Source organism: Pararge aegeria, chromosome 26, assembly GCF_905163445.1.
Source record: "Pararge aegeria chromosome 26, ilParAegt1.1, whole genome shotgun sequence".
Taxonomy (NCBI): Eukaryota; Metazoa; Arthropoda; class Insecta; order Lepidoptera; family Nymphalidae; genus Pararge; species Pararge aegeria.
Genome location: NC_053205.1, coordinates 144,078 through 167,598, shown reverse-complemented (window position 1 = coordinate 167,598; position 23,521 = coordinate 144,078). Strand labels below are relative to the sequence as shown.

At 54.0% G+C, this 23,521-nt stretch overlaps 1 protein-coding gene across 1 annotated transcript; it reads right to left on the bottom strand.

Moving 5' to 3' along the window:
• Positions 1 to 6,912: 6,912 nt before the first annotated feature.
• Positions 6,913 to 7,812, bottom strand: LOC120634988. The gene has a single exon (XM_039905890.1). The coding sequence runs from the start codon at positions 7,810 to 7,812 to the stop codon at positions 6,913 to 6,915; it is 900 nt and encodes a 299-aa protein (XP_039761824.1).
• Between the last annotated feature and the right edge of the window lie 15,709 nt (positions 7,813 to 23,521).

The following is a 23,521-nucleotide window of genomic DNA, read 5'->3' as shown; positions in this document are numbered from 1 at the left end:
AGGGGTCCGAAGGTGAAGGAGGGGAAGAGCAGGGTTCCGAAGGTGAAGTAGGGGAAGAGCAGGGTTCAGAAGGTGAAGGACGGGAAGAGCAGGGTTCCAAAGGTGAAGGACGGGAAGAGCAGGGGTCCGAAGGTGAAGGACGGGAAGAGCAAAGGTCCGAAGGTGAAGGAGGGGAAGAGCAGGGTTCCGAAGGTGAAGGAGGGGAAGAGCAGGGTTCCGAAGGTGAAGGACGGGAAGAGCAGGGTTCCGAAGGTGAAGGAGGGGAAGAGCAGGGGTCCGAAGGTGAAGGACGGGAAGAGCAGGGGTCCGAAGGTGAAGGAGGGGAAGAGCAGGGTTCCGAAGGTGAAGGACGGGAAGAGCAGGGTTCCGAAGGTGAAGGAGGGGAAGAGCAGGGGGCCGAAGGTGAAGGAGGGGAAGAGCAGGGTTCCGAAGGTGAAGGAGGGGAAGAGCAGGGTTCCGAAGGTGAAGGAGGGGAAGAGCAGGGGTCCGAAGGTGAAGGACGGGAAGAGCAGGGTTCCGAAGGTGAAGGAGGGGAAGAGCAGGGTTCCGAAGGTGAAGGACGGGAAGAGCAGGGTTCCGAAGGTGAAGGAGGGGAAGAGCAGGGTTCCGAAGGTGAAGGAGGGGAAGAGCAGGGTTCCGAAGGTGAAGGAGGGGAAGAGCAGGGTTCAGAAGGTGAAGGACGGGAAGAGCAGGGTTCCAAAGGTGAAGGACGGGAAGAGCAGGGGTCCGAAGGTGAAGGAGGGGAAGAGCAGGGGTCCGAAGGTGAACGAGGGGAAGAGCAGGGGTCCGAAGGTGAAGGAGGGGAAGAGCCGGGGGCCGAAGGTGAAGGAGGGGAACAGCAGGGGTCCGAAGGTGAAGGAGGGGAAGAGCAGGGTTCAGAAGGTGAAGGAGGGGAAGGTCCGAAGGTGAAGGAGGGGAAGAGCAGGGGTCCGAAGGTGAAGGAGGGGAATAGCAGGGGTCCGAAGGTGAAGGAGGGGAAGAGCAGGGGTCCGAAGGTGAAGGAGGGGAAGAGCAGGGATCCAAAGGTGAACGAGGGGAAGAGCAGGGGTCCGAAGGTGAAGGAGGGGAAGAGCAGGGGTCCGAAGGTGAAGGAGGGGAAGAGCAGGGTTCCGAAGGTGAAGGAGGGGAAGAGCAGGGTTCAGAAGGTGAAGGACGGGAAGAGCAGGGTTCCAAAGGTGAAGGACGGGAAGAGCAGGGGTCCGAAGGTGAAGGACGGGAAGAGCAAAGGTCCGAAGGTGAAGGAGGGGAAGAGCAGGGGTCCGAAGGTGAAGGACGGGAAGAGCAGGGGTCCGAAGGTGAAGGAGGGGAAGAGCAGGGTTCCGAAGGTGAAGGAGGGGAAGAGCAGGGTTCCGAAGGTGAAGGAGGGGAAGAGCAGGGGTCCGAAGGTGAAGGAGGGGAAGAGCAGGGTTCCGAAGGTGAAGGAGGGGAATAGCAGGGGTCCGAAGGTGAAGGAGGGGAAGAGCAGGGGTCCGAAGGTGAACGAGGGGAAGAGCAGGGGTCCGAAGGTGAAGGAGGGGAAGAGCAGGGGTCCGAAGGTGAAGGACGGGAAGAGCAGGGGTCCGAAGGTGAAGGAGGGGAAGAGCAGGGGTCCGAAGGTGAAGGAGGGGAAGAGCAGGGTTCAGAAGGTGAAGGAGGGGAAGGTCCGAAGGTGAAGGAGGGGAAGAGCAGGGGTCCGAAGGTGAAGGAGGGGAATAGCAGGGGTCCGAAGGTGAAGGAGGGGAAGAGCAGGGGTCCGAAGGTGAAGGAGGGGAAGAGCAGGGGTCCGAAGGTGAACGAGGGGAAGAGCAGGGGTCCGAAGGTGAAGGAGGGGAAGAGCAGGGGGCCGAAGGTGAAGGAGGGGAAGAGCAGGGGTCCGAAGGTAAGGAGGGGAAGAGCAGGGGTCCGAAGGTGAAGGAGGGGAAGAGCAGGGGTCCGAAGGTGAAGGAGGGGAAGAGCAGGGGTCCGAAGGTGAAGGAGGGGAAGAGCAGGGGTCCGAAGGTGAAGGAGGGGAAGAGCAGGGGTCCGAAGGTGAAGGAGGGGAAGAGCAGGGGTCCGAAGGTGAAGGAGGGGAAGAGCAGGGTTCCGAAGGTGAAGGAGGGGAAGAGCAGGGTTCCGAAGGTAAAGGACGGGAAGAGCAGGGTTCCGAAGGTGAAGGACGGGAAGAGCAGGGTTCCGAAGGTGAAGGAGGGGAAGAGCAGGGTTCCGAAGGTGAAGGACGGGAAGAGCAGGGGTCCGAAGGTGAAGGAGGGGAAGAGCAGGGTTCCGAAGGTGAAGGACGGGAAGAGCAGGGTTCCGAAGGTGAAGGAGGGGAAGAGCAGAGTTCCGAAGGTGAAGGAGGGTGTTAGCGACGCAAAAAGCCCTCTTGTTAATTATTAATTAATAAATTATAAATAATTAATATTATATAATTTAAGCTGAAATAAATGATTGTCTATGGTTTTAATAAATAATGTGCTAAAAACGGAACGTAGGTGGCGGGGGCGGCAAACCGTTATTCTGACGTCCGCGGCGGTTCAAATTGTAGACGTTCACCGCAACCGACCGCAGCCGCATCGTTTAAACTTTGCCAACCGCTACACACGTTCTGTCAGCCAAGTCACTTAAAGAAACCCTGTGTTTTCACTTGCCCTGGCCCCTACAAGTGGTCCTTCGAGCCGGATCGCAAGGTATGTTCCAAACTCCACCGCCAAATATGGTGAACACTGTGAAGAAACAGGACCTAGTTGAGGAGCAGGAGCAGAGCCAGCACACATGTAAGCAGGTGAAAAAGCAGGTACCCCTAAAGGAGGAGCTTAGAAAAAGGCTTTTCGATGAAGTAGAACCAGCTACTAGTGTTAAGAGCACTAGCGGCCACGCAGTGGCACCGAGTAGGGCTTCTACACGCAATGGCACGTCGAGAAAGTCAAGTTCAGCATCCATCCGAGCAAGAAAGACACGGCTGGAACTAGAGGCAGCGGAGGCGAAAGCGCGTATTGAGATGCAGCTAATTGAGAAAAGGTTGCAAGCTGATATGGCAGCACTAGATGAGGAAGCATACAGTCCACTACCGGAGGAGCATGAGGTGCGTAGCAATAATAATAGTTCTGTAGAGAAATGGTTAGAGCACAGTCAGCACGAGCAGTCAGCACAGCCCGTCCAGCAGGATGGTTCAGATTTAGGCGAGCTGTGCCCGCCCGCCGCTATAGGCGGTGGCACTGATGGGACTGTACACATGCTGGCTAGCGCACTCAAAGAAATGGCAACTATTGCTAAGCACAACGCACCACATGCACAAACACATAAGTTTTTAAGCCGTATTAGCACACAGAAGGATCTACCAACGTTTGAGGGCGACCCCATGGACTGGCTTTATTTTAAGCAAGCTTACGACGAGTCCACAAAAGTATGTAGCTTTAGCCCCAGGGAGAATCTGTGGAGGCTACGTAGTTACCTCCGCGGACCAGCAAAGGAAGCCGTCACGGCGCTGCTGATTAGCGCCACCACACCGGACATAGTAATGTCAGCACTGGAGCTACAATTTGGTAACCCCGATATTATTATCACTAGAATAGTACAAGATGTCCAGAAGCTTCCAGCAATGGCACAGGAATATCATAAGGATATAGTCAAGTTTTCCGTTAAAGTTCAAAATTTCGTCGCAGCAGTCCTCGCTATCGGTGAAGATGAGTACCTAAAAAACATGAATATCATGTCGGCCGTGTTGTCTAAGTTCCCAACGGTTTTGTTATCAAAATGGACGGACTACAGCTATCCGCTTATAACCGACGGATCTAAAGCCAAACTCGTAATATTATCCGATTTTTTAAAAGAGGAAGCAGTTAAAACTACAAAAACCGCGATTAATATTAATAGCATCAAAGCCGATCAAAACTTTTCAAAGCGAAAATATGCCGTAAACTATGTAAACAAATCTCATGTGTTATTACAAAGCGAATCTAACACGGACGCGGGTATGAAATGTCGGTTTTGCTACAGCGGGCCGAAACACAATCTACCGGACTGCAAAGTATTCAAAAAGGCACTACAAAAGGATCGGTGGCGTCACGTAAAGCGGTACGGTATATGTTATAAATGTCTGTCACCCACGAAGCACGACAGGGATATTTGCCCGGCGCCTGCTTGTGATAAAAACAATTACGGGCAGGCTCATCACCGATTGTTACATTATGAGAAGAGCAGTACGGGAAATGATAACACTACGGGCCTACACGAGTCTTCTGAACGCGAACCCACTACCGAAGCACAACAAGTAACGCACATTAAAGAAAACAATCGTCAGGTACTATTAAAGGTTGTAACGGTACAAATACACGGACCGATGGGAACTGTAACAACTGCCGCGTTGCTCGACGACGGGTCAACTGTAACGCTAATGAACTCGGAACTAGCCGCAAGAGTGGGGCTACGCGGGCATAGAAAAACTATGCGTGTGCGCGGCGCATGGGACACTAATGAGCTAGAATGCGACAGCGAGATAGTAAATTTCACTGCATCCAACAAAGACGGCCAGCTATTTACACTTACGGCGCATAGCGTTAGCGATCTGAATTTACCTGCTAAAGATACCTCTAATTTAGGTATTTCACGATATGGACATATTTCTCAAATTAAAAATCAACTTAATCTTGAATATTATAAGCCACAGCTGCTAATAGGGCAAGATAACTATCACGTATTATTACCATTACAAGTTCTAGAAGGCAAACCAGGGGAACCGTTTGCTACTCTTACTCCTACCTACTGCTTAAGCTGCTACTGGGGGACGCATTCTCGAGCTGCCTGGCGCCTCCAGCGCCGAAAAGGCGGATGCCCTTGCCCTCAGGCTTAAGGAGGTGGTCAGCGAGGAGATCGCTCGAGTCTCAAGGCCGGTTAAATGTGCTGATATGCGCATAGCGGGCCTTGATGACTCGGTCTCAAAAGGAGATGTCGTTGGCGCTGTGGCGAAAGTTGGCGATTGTCCTCCAGAGCAAGTGCTGGCGGGAGAAATCAGGCAAGACGCGGGGGGCCTGGGTACAGTGTGGCTGCGTTGTCCAGTGGCAGCAGCCAAGAAAGTGCTTGAGGGTGGCAGGCTGCTCGTCGGCTGGGTGTCAACCCAAGTCAAGGTGCTAGACGAGCGGCCCCAGCGGTGCTACCGCTGCCTGGAATTTGGCCACATGAGGGCGCTTTGCACTGCCGAGATCCGTTTAGTGGTCGGAGCGTACTTCTCGCCGAACAGAGCTCTGGTCGAGTTCGAACAGTTCCTGGTCGAGATCGGGGCTCTTATCGGCCGAAGTCGTCCTTGCCGGGTACTCGTCGTCGGAGATCTCAACGTAAAGTCTACTGCGTGGGGATCCCCGGCGCCCGATGCTCGTGGTGAGGCACTCGAGGAGTGGGCGGTTATGACGGGCCTAGAGGTGTTGCGGGGGTGGGTCCATTGTGGACGTGACGTTCGCAGATTCCATCCTGGCGCGCCGTGTGTCGGGCTGGGAGGTTCTGCAGGATGAGGAGGCGCTCTCGGATTGCGCTTGTACGGCAATTACCGGGAAGCCGTCGGGACCCTGAAGGTGGCAGTGGCAACAGCCAAGAATCTGGCGGTACCTTTAGGGAGGCACGCATGTTGGCGACCGCTGGGGTGGCCCAAGTTGTGGCTCGGATCTGACGGTTGGGGCTGGAGGTCGCCCTTAACAAATCTGAGGCTTTGTGTTTTCACGGGCCTCGGATGGCACCTCCAGCTGGGTCGAATCTGGTGGTGGGAGGAGTTTCCATCGCTGTCGAGTCAACGATGAAGTACCTGGGACTCGTCCTCGACAGCCGATGGAAATTCGAGGAGCACTTTCGGCGCCTGGCCCCCAAACTCATCGGGGCTGCAGGGGCGCTGAGTCGGCTCCTCCCTAACTTGGGCGGAACTGGCGTTGGCTGCCGCGGCCTGTACACAGGAGTGGTGCGGTCGATGGCGGTTGACGCTCTTGTCGCCCGTAATAGGACCCTGCTGCGAAGGCCGCAACGGGTCATGGCGGCAAGAGTGATCAGAGCGTACCGCACCATTTCGCACGAGGCGGCCTGCGCGTTGGCAGGGACACCCCCGTGGGACCTGGATGCGGAGGTGTTGGCGTGTGTGCACGAGCGAAGGGTGGAGGTCCGAATGCGGGGAGAACACCCTTCGCCGGAGAGGGTCACTGGGTGGCGGCGTTTAGCGCAGGCCGAGCTCTTTCGCCAATGGCGAGAGAGGCTCGAGTCGCCCGGTGCCGGTCTGCGGACTATTGACGGGATTCGCCCCGTGCTTCAGCAGTGGGTGGAGAGAAGACACGGGGTGATGACCTTCCACCTTGCGCAGGTGCTTTCAGGACACGGTTGTTTCGGAAAGTACCTGTGCAAGATTGCCGGTAGGGAACCTACCGAGGAGTGCACGAGTGCGGCTGCGCTGTGGACACGGCGCAACATACGCTTGCCGATTGCCCGAGCTGGGCGGTGAACTCGTGGCGGTAGTGGGACAAGACCTCTCCCTGCCGGCTGTGGTCAGGGCCATGGCCGGCAGTGAGACGTCTTGGGATGCGATAGTCTCGTTCTGCGAAGACGTGATGACGCAGAAGGAGGCAGCGGAGCGGCTGAGAGAGGATGCCGTGGACTCCCAGCCGATCCGCCGCAGGAGAGTCGGGCGCAGGCGGCTTGCACAAGACCGCCGCCTGCCCCCATAAGGAGGACCTTCGGGCGATAGATGCGGGGACATTTACCGCCCGTGGGTCCTCGTGCTGGAAGGCGCACTTTGTGTTCTAAGTGCGCCTTTGGCGAATGAGGGGGCACGAATTGCCCCCGGAGAAGGGTCCGCCGGAGCGGACGCCGCTGGCTGGGTCGCGGTCGTGTGCGAAAGCGTTCAGGAAACAAAAGACGAGCTCATCGACAGGGCCAGGAGTGCGGTCTCCTCGATAACGTGCGAGACTCAGAAGTCCAACAACCTCAAGTCCTACACTTAAAACGGTGCAGATATTTTGAGAACCCACCATGTCCGGTTAGAATTTGCGTCTGTAGTGCCGTATGCTCCAATTTTCGGATTTCCCGGTATGCTTCGATGGCGTCTGGGTAAAACACTTTCGTCGTTGCAGCTGTCTCGCCGGATCTATACCTCAGATTCCATTCCTCCATTGTTTTTATTCGAAGCTGACGCTTGACGAATGAAATCGGGCATTGGTCATAGTCAGGTTTGCGCTTGAGGTTGAGCGCTGCTTCTTTTGCCAGTTTATCGGCCCTCTCATTACCCTCCAACCCTGCGTGGGCTTTCACCCAAAATAACGAAACAGTTTTATTTTGGGAGTGGCAATTATTTAAATTGCCTCTTATTTTGGTCACTAGGGGGTGGAGGGAATGTCCACCAATCACCGCCTCGAGGAATGATCTGGAGACGCTGTAGATACCGAACGTCTGCTCTTGGCTCTCTAGGATCAGGGTGGTCGCTTTTTCTACTGCTAGAAGTTCAGCCTGATAGACCGTGCAGTGAGAATCTAGCTTTAGCTTGAGGGCTTTGGTTTCAGACACATCATTCCATATGGATATTGCTGCGCCAACCTTGCCCTCAATTTTGCTACCATCTGTATAGATTCTCACTGCTTGATCGTTGTGCCTGTTTACTTCTTCCTGATCCGTGAGGCTTGTGAATTTGTAGTCTCTATTTGTTGCCGGATGTGGTAGTGTGGCATACTTGGCACTTCTTTCTACCTCCCTGTCCCCCAGCTCCGGCAGAGTAACACCCCTTCTCACTTCATACAGAGAGGCTGCTTCCCAAACTCTGAGATCGAGGGGAAGTATCCCCGCCAGGAGCAGAACGGCGTTCAAGGAGACCGTTCGGTAGGCCCTTACCATTTTCTGCCCAAAACCTCTCGGATCACCGCTACATTCGGTTCGAGGTTTCCTCCATCCCGGCGGCTACCCGAATAGTGAGCCGACCCGTGCCCGGGGACAGCCCTCGATGGGCTGTCCCCGGGCACGTGACGTGAGGAGGAAGCCGAGTGCCTCGGCCAGGCCATGTTGCAAGTTTGCGACAGACAACCTCTATAAAAAATTACCCCAATCCCAAGGTTTGATGCCCGCCGATGGGATGCATGGTTGCTGGGAGTGCAGCCACTAGGGTGTCTGGGCAGGGTCCCCATTAGGCCTAAAAACAAAAAATGGATACACGACCGGAAAAAAAATCTACCCGGGAGGGTCCCCGCAAGGGGGAATCCCTTGGTGCGTCACTTGTGGCGCATCGGCCCCATGTATACGGGGGGGCCACCAGTCGTAAGGAAGAGGAGGATAGAGGGTGTGGAGGTGTGGAGGGTGTGGAGAATAATATTAGAGGGCTAGAAGGCCCGCAAGGAGAGGAGGGAACGAGTTGTATAGCTCGCCCCTCGGATACTGGTATTAGGCTGAAAATTGTTCTGCCGAAACCAACGCAAGAGGGAATGGACGTTGAGTCCCTTGTGGATTCAGACTCGGAGGAAGCAGATAGAGAGTTGGAGGCTTTGGTTGGGCCTTGGAAAGGCATTGGAGCCGCCCAAAAGCGGCCCCGTGAGGTGGTGGATGAAGAAGAGGGGGAGCCCTCGGAGAAGGCTGTGGCAGTGGAGCCTGAGGTTGAAGCCAAATTGTGGTCGAAAACTGGGAGGGGGGCGGATGCAGAGAGGGGACGCCGTCTTCCTTCCACTCAGAGTAGGCCTCAGACAGCGGATGAGGAGCTTCGAGAACGTAGCCCCATCCTATCGCACATTGACTACGCCCTTTCAAGGGATGAATTGATTGACAGAGCCAGGAGCGCGGTTTCCTCGATAATGAGTGAAACCCAGAAATCAGGCAACCTCAAGGGCGGTGTCAGGGGGGAAATAAACCGGGCCACTAAGATCATCTACTCGGCCATGGATTCCCTCCAGGCAATGACGGCTGACGAGGAAGCTAGGAGGCTTCGGGCAGATAATAGGAGGATGCGACAGGAGATGGCTGTTTTACGTGCCGAGGTCAAGGCTCTCCGGACCTCTTTCTCCGCAAGGGAGAAATCCCCTGCTCCAATGCGTCAGCCTGACTTAGACGTGGATCCCCAGGCCTCCCCAGCTCTTGGGGAAATGCTTGAAACCCTTAAAAGGGATCTCTTTGTGTCGATTGGAGGGATGGTTAACGAGCGCCTCAAACAGCTGGAAAAGCGGCTGCCTCAGGAGCCCATATTGAGGCCCCCACTTGCTGCAGACAAGAAGCGGGGAAAAGTAGACCACCGCCCTACCGACGAGCCTTCCGCGGGCCCATCGCCAGCTCGCCCAGCGACGACGCAGCCAACGGGAAGACCCAAAAGATCTAAGGCAACCAAGCCTGCACCTGCACCACAGGCAGAGGGTAGCGCCCCCTTGCGTAAGGAAGCGCCACATGAGACCGAGACCGCTAGGACAACGGCTCCGACTCCACCAGCCTGGTCTGAAGTAGTCGGGAGGAAGGCCAAGGCCAAGTCCAAGAAGGCCGCTGGGCGCAAAGCTACCGTCCCAGCCCACGCACCTGCTAAGTCTCCGCCGGCTACCCGGAAGGGTAAATTGACCTCGCCCAAGTCCTCGGCAGTCGTCATTACCCTGAGGCCAGAAGCCGTCGCAACACAAAGTTATGCGACGGTCATGAAGGCAGCCACTTCTGGCTTTGCCCTTTCGGAGGTCGGGGTAAATCACGTGCGGGTCCGCAAATCCGCCACCGGGGCTCGAATTATTGAGGTCCCAGGAGCCGGCAGTGCAAAGGCCGCGGATGAGCTGGCCGGGAAACTGCAAGGCCTCGTTGGCGAGTGGGTGACGGTGTCCCGGCCCATGAAAACTGCAGAACTTCGGCTGGTCGGGCTCGACGAGTCGGTCTGGAGCTGGAGGAATGGGCGATGGCGACTGGCCTCACGGTCTTAAACCGAGGATCGGTAAACACATGCGTGCGGCAACAGGGCGGCTCCATTGTGGACGTCACTTTCGCAGATGCTGCCCTGGCGCGCCGTGTTCGGGGCTGGAAGGTGCTGGAGAACGTGGAGACGTTGTCGGACCACAGATACTTGAGGTTCGACATCTCCGCAAGTTCGGTTCTCCCGAGCGGTCCAACCCCCTTGCGAGAGGACGGTCCTCGTTGGTCGCTGTCGCGCATTGACCGGGACTTTTTGGTCGAGGTCGAGGTCCTTAACCGGCCGGACTGCGAGGAAGAAAACCTCTATAAAAATCACCCCGAATCCCAAGCGGCGGCGCACCGCGAGGGGATGCATGGCTGATGGGTAGTTCAGTCTCTAGTGCGACCCCCGTCAGGGTACCGGCCGACACCCTTTGGCGAGTTACGCTTTGGCTTATCTGGGTGCAGGGGGCACCACCCGGATGGACTGAATATTTCCCCCATACTCGTGGGATCAAATATGGAAATAAATAAAATTAGAAAGAATAGTAATATTAGAGGGCTAGAAGGCCCGCAAGGAGAGGAAGAGAGAGGAAGGAAGAGAGAAGGACAGGCTTACCGGCTGAAGATTGTTCTGCCTAAGCCAACGGAGGAGGAAAAGGTTAATGAGCTTCTAATGGACACTGATTCAGACGATAGTGACAGAGTTTTGGAGGCCTTAGTGGAGCCTTGGAAGGTAGCCGGAGCCGTATCAAAGCGGCCCCATGATCAGGTGGACTCACGGGAAGAGGAAGAAGGAGAGCCCTCGTTGAAGGCTGTCGCAGTGGAGCCTGAGACTGAGTCTGCAGTAACAACAAAGGCAAAGATTAAAGTGGGAAGGGCTCGGGCTGAAAGAGTAGATGAAGGTGTGCGAGAACGGAGTCCTATCAATAGGGCTAAAGTGACCATGAATGCCGATGGCGAATATGGCCCAACAAAAGACGAGCTCATCGACAGGGCCAGGAGTGCGGTCTCCTCGATAACGTGCGAGACTCAGAAGTCCAACAACCTCAAGGGCGGCGTGAAGGGTGAAATAAACCGGGCTACCAAAGAAATCCGCGCAGCCATGGACGCCCTACAGGCAATGACGATTGACGAGGAAGCCCAAAGGCTCCGGGCAGACAACAGGAGGATGCGACAGGAGATGGCCGCCTTAAGAGCGGAGGTCAAGGCCCTCCGGTTCGCGTTCTCTGCAAGGGAAAAATCCCCTGCACCAGTGGGTCAGCCCGATCTGGGCATGGATCCCCAGAGCTCCCCGGCACTCGGCGAGATGCTTGAGACCTTAAAGAGGGATCTCTTTATATCCATCGGGGGGATGGTAAATGACCGCCTCGAGCAGCTGGAAAAGCGACTCCCACAGGAGCCCATTTTGAGGCCGCCACTCGCGGCTGATAAAAAGAAAGGAGCAGTTACCCGCCGCTCTCCCGATGAGCCATCAGCGGGCCCTTCGCCTGCGCGTCCAGCAAAGACTCGCTCGGCGGCAGGAACTAAGACCACTAAGCCTACCGCTGCGCCGCAGACAGAGTGCAGCGTCTCCACACGTAGTGCAGAGCCACGTGAGGCTGAAGCCACTGAGACCACGCTCCAGCCCCACCAACCCCACCCGCCTGGTCAAAGGTAATTGGGAGGAAGGCTAAAGCCAAGACGGCTAAGTCCACTAAGCCCAAGGCTCCTAACTCAGCCTGCGCACCTGCTAAGGCTACGCCGGCTAAACGCAAGGGTAAACTGAGCCCTCCAAAGTCCTCAGCGGTCGTTATCACCCTGAGGCCAGAAGTCGTCGCAACCCAAACTTACGCGACGGTCATGAAGACAGCCACCGCGGGCCTGGCCTTGAAGGAGGTCGGAGTGGATCATGTACGGGTGCGCAAATCAGCCACCGGGGCCAGAGTTATTGAGGTTCCGGGGGCCGACAGCGCCAAGGCTGCAGATGAGCTGGCGGGCAAACTGCAAGGCCTGGTCGGCGAATGGGTGACGGTTACACGGCCCATGAAAACCGCAGAACTGAGGATCGCTGGTATTGACGAGTCCGTCACACCTGAAGAAGTGCAGAGGGTGGTGGCGCAAATGGGAAGTGTTCCACTGGAGCAGGTTAGAGCTGGTGCTATTCGGGCGGGACCCAGCGGGACTGGATCGATATTGGTCCGATGCCCTGTGACTACAGCGAAGCTACTCGTAGCAGAGGGAAGGATAGTCGTTGGGTGGTCGTCAGCCCGTGTTACCCTTTTGGAACCTATCCCGATGCGCTGCTTTAAGTGCATGGGGGTGGGTCACACAAGGGCTCTCTGCCCATCACCTGCCGACCGGAGCACTTTGTGCTTCAGATGTGGCAGGGAAGGGCACAAGGCGGCCTCGTGCTCGGATGAGCCTAAATGTGCAATCTGCACGCAAATGGGCAGGAAAGCTGGTCATGTTATGGGAGGGCTTAAGTGTTTCCCGCCTCCAACGAAGGGTAAGGAGGCTCCTTTGACTCGGGCCCCAGGCTCTTCAAGAGGTCGACAAGAACCGCCACAGGAGGACATCGAAATGGCGACTAATGACCATACGCCATAGCGAATTTCTGCAGGCCAATCTGAACCACTGCGCCCGTGCCCAGGACCTCCTGATACAACACATGGCGGAGTGGCAGATTCAAGTGGCGACAGCCGCCGAGCCCTACTTCATCCCTACTCAATCAAATTGGGCTGGTGACGTCGAGGGATCGGTGGCTGTTGTGGTGCCGGCACATGGAATTCCACTGGTTCCACAACGCAGCGGACCAGGGTTTGTAGCGGTCGTGTGGGGGGAGGTGACACTAATTGGAGTATACTTCTCCCCAAACAAACCCCTGTCTGCCTTCGAGGCTTATCTTAGAAGTCTGGAGCCAGTGGTGAGAGGTGCGGCCCCGACCCAGGTAATCCTGATGGGGGACCTAAATGCGAAGTCTGCGGCGTGGGGATCCCCCATAACAGATCTGAGGGGAGTTGAGTTGGAGAACTGGGCTGCCATGGTCGGCCTGGTCCTTCTCAACCAAGGACGCGCAAACACCTGTGTGCGACGGCAGGGGGGGTCAATAGTGGATGTCTCATTCGCTACCCCTGCCATCGCCTCACGTGCCCAGGATTGGCGCGTCCTCGAGGAAGTGGAGACTCTGTCAGACCATCGGTACATCCGGTGGAGAGTCTCCGCATCCTGCTCGTTGCCTCAAAGTCAGACCGGAGGAGGGAGAGTAGTGTTTCCGAGATGGTCCCTAGCCCGCCTCGACCGTGAAATGGTGGAGGAAGGAGCCATTGTTGAGGCCTGGAACGCAGCCACCCCGGTGCTGACTGATGTTGAGGAGAGGGCGAGGCGTTTCCGCATCGCATTGAAGAGGGTATGTGATGCAGCGATGCCCCGGACCAGGTGCCTCCCAGCCCGGAAGGCGGTTTACTGGTGGTCGCAAGAAATTGCTGCTCTCCGTTGCGACAGTAATCGGGCGCGCCGGGCTTACACCCGCTGCCGCCGAAGAAGGCCACTGGACGCGCCGGAAGAGGATCGCCTATATAAAGAGCTCCAGAGGGCAAAAAGGGCATTCCAGGTGGCCATCGCTAATGCCAAGGACTCCGCCAGCGAGGAGTTCCTGGCAACCCTGAATAGGGATCCATGGGGTCGGCCATACCGCATCGTCAGAGGTAAGATGCGGAGTGCCCCACCCATGAACTCCATGGAGCCGGAGCTCCTTAATCGGGTGGTGTCTGGACTCTTTCCTCAACCACCAGCTTTTACGCCCCCGACTATGACGATTCCATCATTCGGGGAGCGAGAAGAGTCGATGGAAGCCCCTCCGGTCACAGAGGATGAATTAGGAGAAGCGTGGAACCACCTGCGGCGGTGCAAGAAGGCACCGGGACCGGATGGAGTCCCGGGAAGAGTCCTGGCGCTGGCCTTGAGGCACCTCGGGAGCCACCTTAGGCAGTAGGAACATCGCTGGGTTTTAGTGGGTATTCTGGCCGCTTTATGCCGGTGAGTCCCACATACCCCTCCGGAAACGGCGCAGCTTCGGATGCGCTGTTTCCGGAGGGGATGCATAAACGCATTTCCCAGCGTTAAAAAAAAAAAAAAAAAAAAAAATAGGTTAGGTTAGATAACATCCAATCCTTATATTTTTTAATATCGCCAGATCAAACTTTTTTGTTTTTACTTACGTATTTACATTGACAGGTAACCGCAGTAATCAACGATTACCAATATAATATAGCTCCAGTCAAACCATTTGGCTTTACGTATGCACGTGCCCTGTGGGATCTAAACCGGATCTGCATGGTGGATTATACAATTTCTGTCATCGTTATACACCACACAGATTTTAGTACAGAGTTTATTATATATTAGCACACCCACGGAGATAGGAAATTTGGGGTCTGAGCCCCAGTGGCTTGAACAGAACATTAAAGTGTCGGTCCCCGTTATTACTAACTTGTGATATTAAAAGTAGTTCTACTATAAGAGGGAGGAGGCGTGTACCCAGCAATGGGACATTCAAGCTATGGATGAAGATGATGGTGAATCACGTAGCAACGTCGCAAGTTTACCTCACTAACAGGATTCTACAAGGTATGTGTAGGAGCTTGTTCGTCGAGCAAGTATCTACGTCACCACGTACCACGAGCCAACTTTACAAAATATACGTCATTCAAGCATCTAAAGTAACAGGTAACCCCAGTAATCGTTATTACCAATATTACCCGTCTCACGTGGTCAACGTGAGCGATATGTCTCTAAGCGCAGACTTGATCGCATCGTAGGACGCGAAGGAGATGCCCACCGCGATGGGGCCCTTTACCCAATTCATGCTGAGCCCTTTGAAGAAACCCCGCCAACCCTCCGATCTGTGAGATGAAAATCTAATTTGTAAGATGTGATTACTTCCAAAAGTATATCGCCCAAGTATAGAACTTTTGGTATAACTAATGAAAGTTTTTAAATAGAATTTAAAATAATGGTTTGAAGCCAATAATTTGGTTTTAAATAGAAAGAAAAACTAAATGCATATAATTCCCATTACTTCATGTACACGTGTAAACCACTGTACTACTTAATAATGAGAAGTTGAACCTGGTGGATGAGACAGTTTTTCTAGAAATATCGTTAGATGCTAAATTTCAATGGGCTAAAATTCATGTACATAATTTATAGAACATCCTTTAGTTCTGCCGCCTAAGCAGTAAAGAGGTCACGCCATATGACAGACATAGAAACTGTAGGAATTGTCTTATGGGGTACTGCCTGGGTAAGAAGATAGGGGTAGAAATGCAGGTAATCAAAGTTGTCGTTACCTGTAAACGGTGCGCAGCGTGGCCGCGATGGTGGGGTAGGGGTAGGTGCGGTCGGCGCGGCGCCGCGCGGTTTGCATGCGGCGCCGCACGATGTCCAGCGGGTACGACGCGGTCTGCGCGAGCGCGCCCGCCGCGCCGCCGAACGCCATGTTAGTGAGGCCTCGCGGGCTCGAGCCCGTGTACTCTGCGGAACAGATTTAGCTCGATTCATTCATTTAATTCATCCATTACAACTCAAGCCATCGACCGCATATTGCTAACTTCCCATTGACATTGCTATTCCAAGTAAACGGTAAAATGGTTTTATACACACGGATTTTTCACGCCATTGGTTGCCTTGAAGAGATCGAGGCCACTGGCTTTTTAACCGACTTCAAGAAGGAAGAGTTTCTTAATTCGTCGGAATCTTTTTTTTTTAATGTATTACCCGATTACTCGAAGACGCCTGAACCGATTTGCTGTTATTAAAAAATCAACAATAATGTAACCCAAAGTAGCAAATTTTTTTTTGTATTTAAGTTCCTGGGCGTATGTTGAAGTCAGTTTTTTTTTTAATTTAAAATAATGTATTTATTACGTATTATGTTATTTTGTTCTATACTTTGGTCTGTTGTATAATAAATGTGTATTCATTCATTAAGGTGCTTAATGTGTATATAAAACTTTAGAGATTATAGGTAATAAAATGGTAATACAAATTTTCCGCTCTCATAGTTCGCTCTTTCGTTCAATCGTTCTTTCGTTTACATATCATTCAACATGAACAGCTATTTGAAACGGAGCTCATCCGCGGAAGTATCACCACCATGTTTTATTCTGTCGCTGAGCAGCATTGTTGTAATGCAGCGTTCCGATCTAAAGCGCGTGATTACAGTCACACGAGCCCAAACACCTACCCACCAAATTGCTGCTGCTGTTTTAGTTACTTTCACAGCATTAGGTCAATACTATGGGATACTGCTGCTAAGGTAAGCAGTGGTTACCTGTACAAGGTGTTACATGCAATTCTACCCTTTGTAGCTATACCTATCCGCAACGGTATACGTCTCAAATTGAAGGACACGGGGCGACACGTCCCATTCATTTGTTCATTCACTCACATTCGGGCGTCGTGAGTTAAACACGTGTAGCAATGTCCCGCGACTCACCCAGGTACCAGTGCTTCAGCGAGTCGTAGGTGAAGAAAGACACCCCCGCGTAGGGGATCACCCCCAGCACAGTGGCGGGGTAGCCTCTGCGGACACGGAGACCAGTCCATTATTACCGGAAACAATTCGCTACTTTTCTTAATTTGTGAAACAGCTAAAAATTTGCGACTTTTTCTATAAAACCCCAGCGTACAGACAGTTGTCTGATTAAATCTGTACTCAAAGAATGGGATAAGTTATTAAAATAATACTATTTTTACAAAATTAAAATTAAAGCGAAGCAGCGTATCGTTGATAAGATAATTATACTAAAACAATGTCAGAATAAAATATACTGGTTGTTGTATGAAACAATAATAAATTGATTGAATTACATTGTAGTTTTGTTTGCTCCGAAAAATACAGAAGTTAAAAGATTAAAGGTGGAGAGCAATTAGATGAAATTTATTCGCTTAAACTAAGAAAGAATTGACAGGAGAAACGGCTAAAGGGCGAATATTTAAAGAATTTGCAAGGGATGATGATTACAATCAAGGTAAGGGGAGAATGCACAGCGAAGAGAGTACAGGGCCAGGGTATAGGGCTGAAATGATAAATTCACGGGAGATAAAAGCAAAGCAGCATTTAAGGGGGGTTGCAATACGGGAAGAGTCAACTAGGCTAAAGTGAGGTGAAGCAGGAAATGTGGCAAGGGTTTAAAGGCGTCAGACTGGAGAAAGGACAACTTAGAAAATTTTACAGTTATTGGGCCAAAATTTGATGGGGGTTGGGAGGGGAATACATACAATAGAGGTTACGGGTGGGGATGAGGGGAATACATCGTTGAGAGCAGAGTGGTTGGGAGGGGAAGAGCAGGGGTCCGAAGGTGAAGGAGGGGAAGAGCAGGGGTCCGAAGGTGAAGGAGGGGAAGAGCAGGGGTCCGAAGGTGAAGGAGGGGAAGAGCAGGGGTCCGAAGGTGAAGGACGAAAAGAGCAGGGGTCCGAAGGTGAAGGAGGGGAAGAGCAGGGGTCCGAAGGTGAAGGAGGGGAAGAGCAGGGTTCCGAAGGTGAAGGAGGGGAAGAGCAGGGGTCCGAAGGTGAAGGAGGGGAAGAGCAGGGGTCCGAAGGTGAAGGACGGGAAGAGCAGGGGTCCGAAGGTGAAGGACGGAAAGAGCAGGGGTCCGAAGGTGAAGGAGGGGAAGAGCAGGGGTCCGAAGGTGAAGGAGGGGAAGAGCAGGGGTCCGAAGGTGAAGGAGGGGAAGAGCAGGGGTCCGAAGGTAAGGAGGGGAAGAGCAGGGGTCCGAAGGTGAAGGAGGGGAAGAGCAGGGTTCCGAAGGTGAAGGACGGGAAGAGCAGGGTTCCGAAGGTGAAGGAGGGGAAGAGCAGGGGTCCGAAGGTGAAGGAGGGGAAGAGCAGGGTTCCGAAGGTGAAGGAGGGGAAGAGCAGGGTTCAGAAGGTGAAGGACGGGAAGAGCAGGGTTCCGAAGGTGAAGGAGGGGAAGAGCAGGGGTCCGAAGGTGAAGGAGGGGAAGAGCAGGGGTCCGAAGGTGAAGGACGGGAAGAGCAGGGGTCCGAAGGTGAAGGAGGGGAAGAGCAGGGTTCCGAAGGTGAAGGACGGGAAGAGCAGGGTTCCGAAGGTGAAGGAGGGGAAGAGCAGGGGGCCGAAGGTGAAGGAGGGGAAGGTCCGAAGGTGAAGGACGGGAAGAGCAGGGTTCCGAAGGTGAAGGAGGGGAAGAGCAGGGTTCCGAAGGTGAAGGACGGGAAGAGCAGGGTTCCGAAGGTGAAGGAGGGGAAGAGCAGGGTTCCGAAGGTGAAGGAGGGGAAGAGCAGTGTTCCGAAGGTGAAGGAGGGGAAGAGCAGGGTTCAGAAGGTGAAGGAGGGGAAGAGCAGGGTTCAGAAGGTGAAGGACGGGAAGAGCAGGGTTCCAAAGGTGAAGGACGGGAAGAGCAGGGGTCCGAAGGTGAAGGACGGGAAGAGCAGGGGTCCGAAGGTGAAGGAGGGGAAGAGCAGGGTTCCGAAGGTGAAGGAGGGGAAGAGCAGGGTTCCGAAGGTGAAAGACGGGAAGAGCAGGGTTCCGAAGGTGAAGGAGGGGAAGAGCAGGGGTCCGAAGGTGAAGGACGGGAAGAGCAGGGGTCCGAAGGTGAAGGAGGGGAAGAGCAGGGTTCCGAAGGTGAAGGAGGGGAAGAGCAGGGTTCCGAAGGTGAAAGAGGGGAAGAGCAGGGGTCCGAAGGTGAAGGAGGGGAAGAGCAGGGGTCCGAAGGTGAAGGAGGGGAAGAGCAGGGTTCCGAAGGTGAAGGAGGGGAAGAGCAGGGTTCCGAAGGTAAAGGACGGGAAGAGCAGGGTTCCGAAGGTGAAGGACGGGAAGAGCAGGGGTCCGAAGGTGAAGGAGGGGAAGAGCAGGGTTCCGAAGGTGAAGGAGGGGAAGAGCAGGGTTCCGAAGGTGAAGGACGGGAAGAGCAGGGGTCCGAAGGTGAAGGAGGGGAAGAGCAGGGTTCCGAAGGTGAAGGACGGGAAGAGCAGGGTTCCGAAGGTGAAGGAGGGTGTTAGCGACGCAAAAAGCCCTCTTGTTAATTATTAATTAATAAATTATAAATAATTAATATTATATAATTTAAGCTGAAATAAATGATTGTCTATGGTTTTAATAAATAATGTGCTAAAAACGGAACGTAGGTGGCGGGGGCGGCAAACCGTTATTCTGACGTCCGCGGCGGTTCAAATTGTAGACGTTCACCGCAACCGACCGCAGCCGCATCGTTTAAACTTTGCCAACCGCTACACACGTTCTGTCAGCCAAGTCACTTAAAGAAACCCTGTGTTTTCACTTGCCCTGGCCCCTACAAGTGGTCCTTCGAGCCGGATCGCAAGGTATGTTCCAAACTCCACCGCCAAATATGGTGAACACTGTGAAGAAACAGGACCTAGTTGAGGAGCAGGAGCAGAGCCAGCACACATGTAAGCAGGTGAAAAAGCAGGTACCCCTAAAGGAGGAGCTTAGAAAAAGGCTTTTCGATGAAGTAGAACCAGCTACTAGTGTTAAGAGCACTAGCGGCCACGCAGTGGCACCGAGTAGGGCTTCTACACGCAATGGCACGTCGAGAAAGTCAAGTTCAGCATCCATCCGAGCAAGAAAGACACGGCTGGAACTAGAGGCAGCGGAGGCGAAAGCGCGTATTGAGATGCAGCTAATTGAGAAAAGGTTGCAAGCTGATATGGCAGCACTAGATGAGGAAGCATACAGTCCACTACCGGAGGAGCATGAGGTGCGTAGCAATAATAATAGTTCTGTAGAGAAATGGTTAGAGCACAGTCAGCACGAGCAGTCAGCACAGCCCGTCCAGCAGGATGGTTCAGATTTAGGCGAGCTGTGCCCGCCCGCCGCTATAGGCGGTGGCACTGATGGGACTGTACACATGCTGGCTAGCGCACTCAAAGAAATGGCAACTATTGCTAAGCACAACGCACCACATGCACAAACACATAAGTTTTTAAGCCGTATTAGCACACAGAAGGATCTACCAACGTTTGAGGGCGACCCCATGGACTGGCTTTATTTTAAGCAAGCTTACGACGAGTCCACAAAAGTATGTAGCTTTAGCCCCAGGGAGAATCTGTGGAGGCTACGTAGTTACCTCCGCGGACCAGCAAAGGAAGCCGTCACGGCGCTGCTGATTAGCGCCACCACACCGGACATAGTAATGTCAGCACTGGAGCTACAATTTGGTAACCCCGATATTATTATCACTAGAATAGTACAAGATGTCCAGAAGCTTCCAGCAATGGCACAGGAATATCATAAGGATATAGTCAAGTTTTCCGTTAAAGTTCAAAATTTCGTCGCAGCAGTCCTCGCTATCAGGCAACAGCCAAGAATCTGGCGGAGGAGGAGATGCTGGCTAGCCTCGACGCCGATCCCTGGGGCCGGCCATACAAAATGGTTAGGCGTAAGCTTCGCCCCAGGGCCCCACCGCTAACTGAATCTCTTCAGCCTCAGCAACTGGAGTTAGTGGTGGGGACTCTGTTCCCCAGGAGGGATGGCTTGGAGCCACCGTGTATGGCGCCACCCGTCGGTGCTGCGGACGCGTCTTTTACGGGCGCGCCCGAAGTCACCGAGGGAGAACTGAGGGCGGCGCTGCTGCGGCTTCGAGCCAAAAACACTGCTCCGGGACCCGACGGCATTCCCGGCCGGGCCTGGGTCGTGGCTTTGGGTCGTGGAGACTCTGTCAGACCATCGGTACATCCGGTGGAGAGTCTCCGCATCCTGCTCGTTTCCTCAAAGTCAGACCGGAGGAGGGAGAGTAGTGTTTCCGAGATGGTCCCTAGCCCGCCTCGACCGGGAAATGGTGGAGGAAGGAGCCATTGTTGAGGCCTGGAACGCAGCCACCCCGGTGCTGACTGACGTTGAGGAGAGGGCGAGGCGTTTCCGCATCGCATTGACGAGGGTATGTGATGCAGCGATGCCCCGGACCAGGTGCCTCCCAGCCCGGAAGGCGGTTTACTGGTGGTCGCAAGAAATTGCTGCTCTCCGTTGCGACAGTAATCGGGCGCGCCGGGCTTACACCCGTTGCCGCCGAAGAAGGCCACTGGACGCGCCGGAAGAGGATCGCCTATATAAAGAGCTCCAGAGGGCAAAAAGGGCATTCCAGGTGGCCATCGCTAATGCCAAGGACTCCGCCAGCGAGGAGTTCCTGGCAACCCTGAATAGGGATCCATGGGGTCGGCCATACCGCATCGTCAGAGGTAAGATGCGGAGTGCCCCATCCATGAACTCCATGGAGCCGGAGCTCCTTAATCGGGTGGTGTCTGGACTCTTTCCTCAACCACCAGCTTTTACGCCCCCGACTATGACGATTCCATCATTCGGGGAGCGAGAAGAGTCGATAGAAGCCCCTCCATTCACAGAGGATGAATTAGGAGAAGCGTGGAACCACCTGCGGCGGTGCAAGAAGGCACCGGGACCGGATGGAGTCCCGGGAAGAGTCCTGGCGCTGGCCTTGAGGCACCTCGGGAGCCACCTTAGGCAGCTATTTAATGACTGCCTGGAGGCGGGGCGGTTCCCGAGAGTATGGAAACAGGGACGCTTGGTGCTGTTGCGGAAGGAGGGTCGTTCTCCTGATTCTCCTTCGGCATACAGACCAATTGTCCTTATTGATGAGGTGAGCAAGATGCTGGAGAGAGTTCTGGCCTCTCGTATTAACCAGCACCTCGCTCTGCAGGGCCCTGATCTTTCGGAACACCAGTACGGCTTTAGGGTAGGCAAGTCGACGATAGATGCCGTTGGTGCTCTGAAAAGTTTCTGCGAAGGAGCGCAGAAGGAAAGCGACGGGGTATTGGCGGTATCACTAGATATCGCCAATGCCTTTGGCACCCTGCCGTATAGCGTGGTAGAGGAGGCGCTCCAATATCATCGGGTGCCCCTGTACCTGCGCCGAATGATAGGGCACTACCTGGAGGAAAGGGTAGTGGTCTATCAGGGAAAGGACGGGGCGAGGCAGGAGAGGCGTATGGCTTGTGGGAGTCCGCAGGGATCGGTTCTCGGACCCCTGCTGTGGAACCTGGGCTTTGATTGGGCAATTCGTCCGGTTCTGCTGCCCCGGATGGTAATTATTTGTTACGCGGACGACACCATGGTTGCCGTCCGGGGAAGCAGTTATGAGGAGTCGGTGAGGAGGGCTACGGTGGCCACCGAGCTGATGGTCACCCGAATTGGCATGTTGGGGCTCAAAGTTGCCCTTCCAAAGACGGAGGCCGTCCTATTCGGGGGAACGTGTTGTCGTCGGTGTAGTATATGCAGCTGATGGTGTGCCGTGACACCGCAACAATCGCGTGGGGAATTTCGTCGTGGATACGCGACTTTTTGGCCGTAGTGCGCACTATCACCACATATTCGGATGTCAGACCCTGGGCCTCGTGGATGGTGTTCACTCGTGATCCCTGTCCCGTTCCATATCCCAAGGACTTCAAGAGAGCCTTTTCTTTTTGGGTATGGGTAAGGTACAAGGTGTTAATTGTCTCTTTAGGGATCTCGGCACCAGTGTAGTCCTTCAGGGTCAGGGACTGTATCCGAACGTTGGACGAGTATATGCCATCATACACTTCGTTGAGCGCATACGCCACGTCCATGGGGTTTCTGTGCGTGCACAACAGTTGTTTGCTGATAGTGAGGAATACGCTAGGGCGGGAGTACTTTAATGAGAAAGCGTTACTACGGTCGATGAAGGGCACCTGGTTTTCGTCGCCAATTATGAGCATTTCGCTGGCATGAGCAAGTTTCGCGGCCATAATTATCGATCCTGGGTGGCTCATGAGAGCTTCATCCACGATGAGGCGCTCGCAGTGCCTCTCGCTTTGCTCTTTGAATCCATTTACCAAGACCGATGCCATGGTGCGGACTTTGAGTGTTGATGCCGCTCCGTACTTTGCCTGCAGCTTCTCCTTCAAATCCTTTTTGGCCTCCGTGGTTGCTGTTAGAACCACGTCACGATTTATCTCGAAGTTCCTCACTATCCAGGTGGTCTTCCCACAGCCAGGAACTCCGTTTACCCAGGTGATTTTGGGTGCTTTCCAGGATTTCAGGGGCTCCTTCTCGTCCTTCGCTATCTTATTGCCTTGTTCGAGGATTCTCTGTCCCAGCATTATGTTGGTGCATTTTGCCAGGACAACTATTGGGTCGGTGGATGGTGTTTTGAACCGCGGCTTATTATCTTCTGCTTCCGCCTCTTCGTCCACCTCGACAAAACCTGCTGTTGCGCTGTATGCGGCCATGTGGTCGAGTTCTTCTACATTTCCATGTAGAGTTTGCCGACGTCCGTTGTCGTAAATAACCGCTTCAGCTTCCTGGAGTCTCACCGTCAAGAGGCCAGTGTTTTGATGTTTGTAATTATTCGGGCAGGTGTGTCGCCCGTGCTGCAGAATGATGTTAGTACTGAGCTGGCCCTGGCAAATGGTGGTTCCAGTAGATTCCAGTTGAATATTGCGACAACTTTGTTCTTTGTGCGCAATATTCTACAGGGTTGTTGAGCTACTGTAACTTCTGGCAGGGCTTCATAGATTTTGCGTCGAATTGTATTTTTGGAAGTGCTTCCGTTCGCTAGCGCTGCGAGTCCTGGCGATATCATCACCCTGCTCGAGTCGCTCGCGATGCAGAAGCCTATCCCCAATCTCTCAGAGCTGTTATCCATAAACAGTGCCACACCACGGGTTCTTAACCCCGGATTTCCCCTTTCTGCCATTAGCAAGAGCTGCCT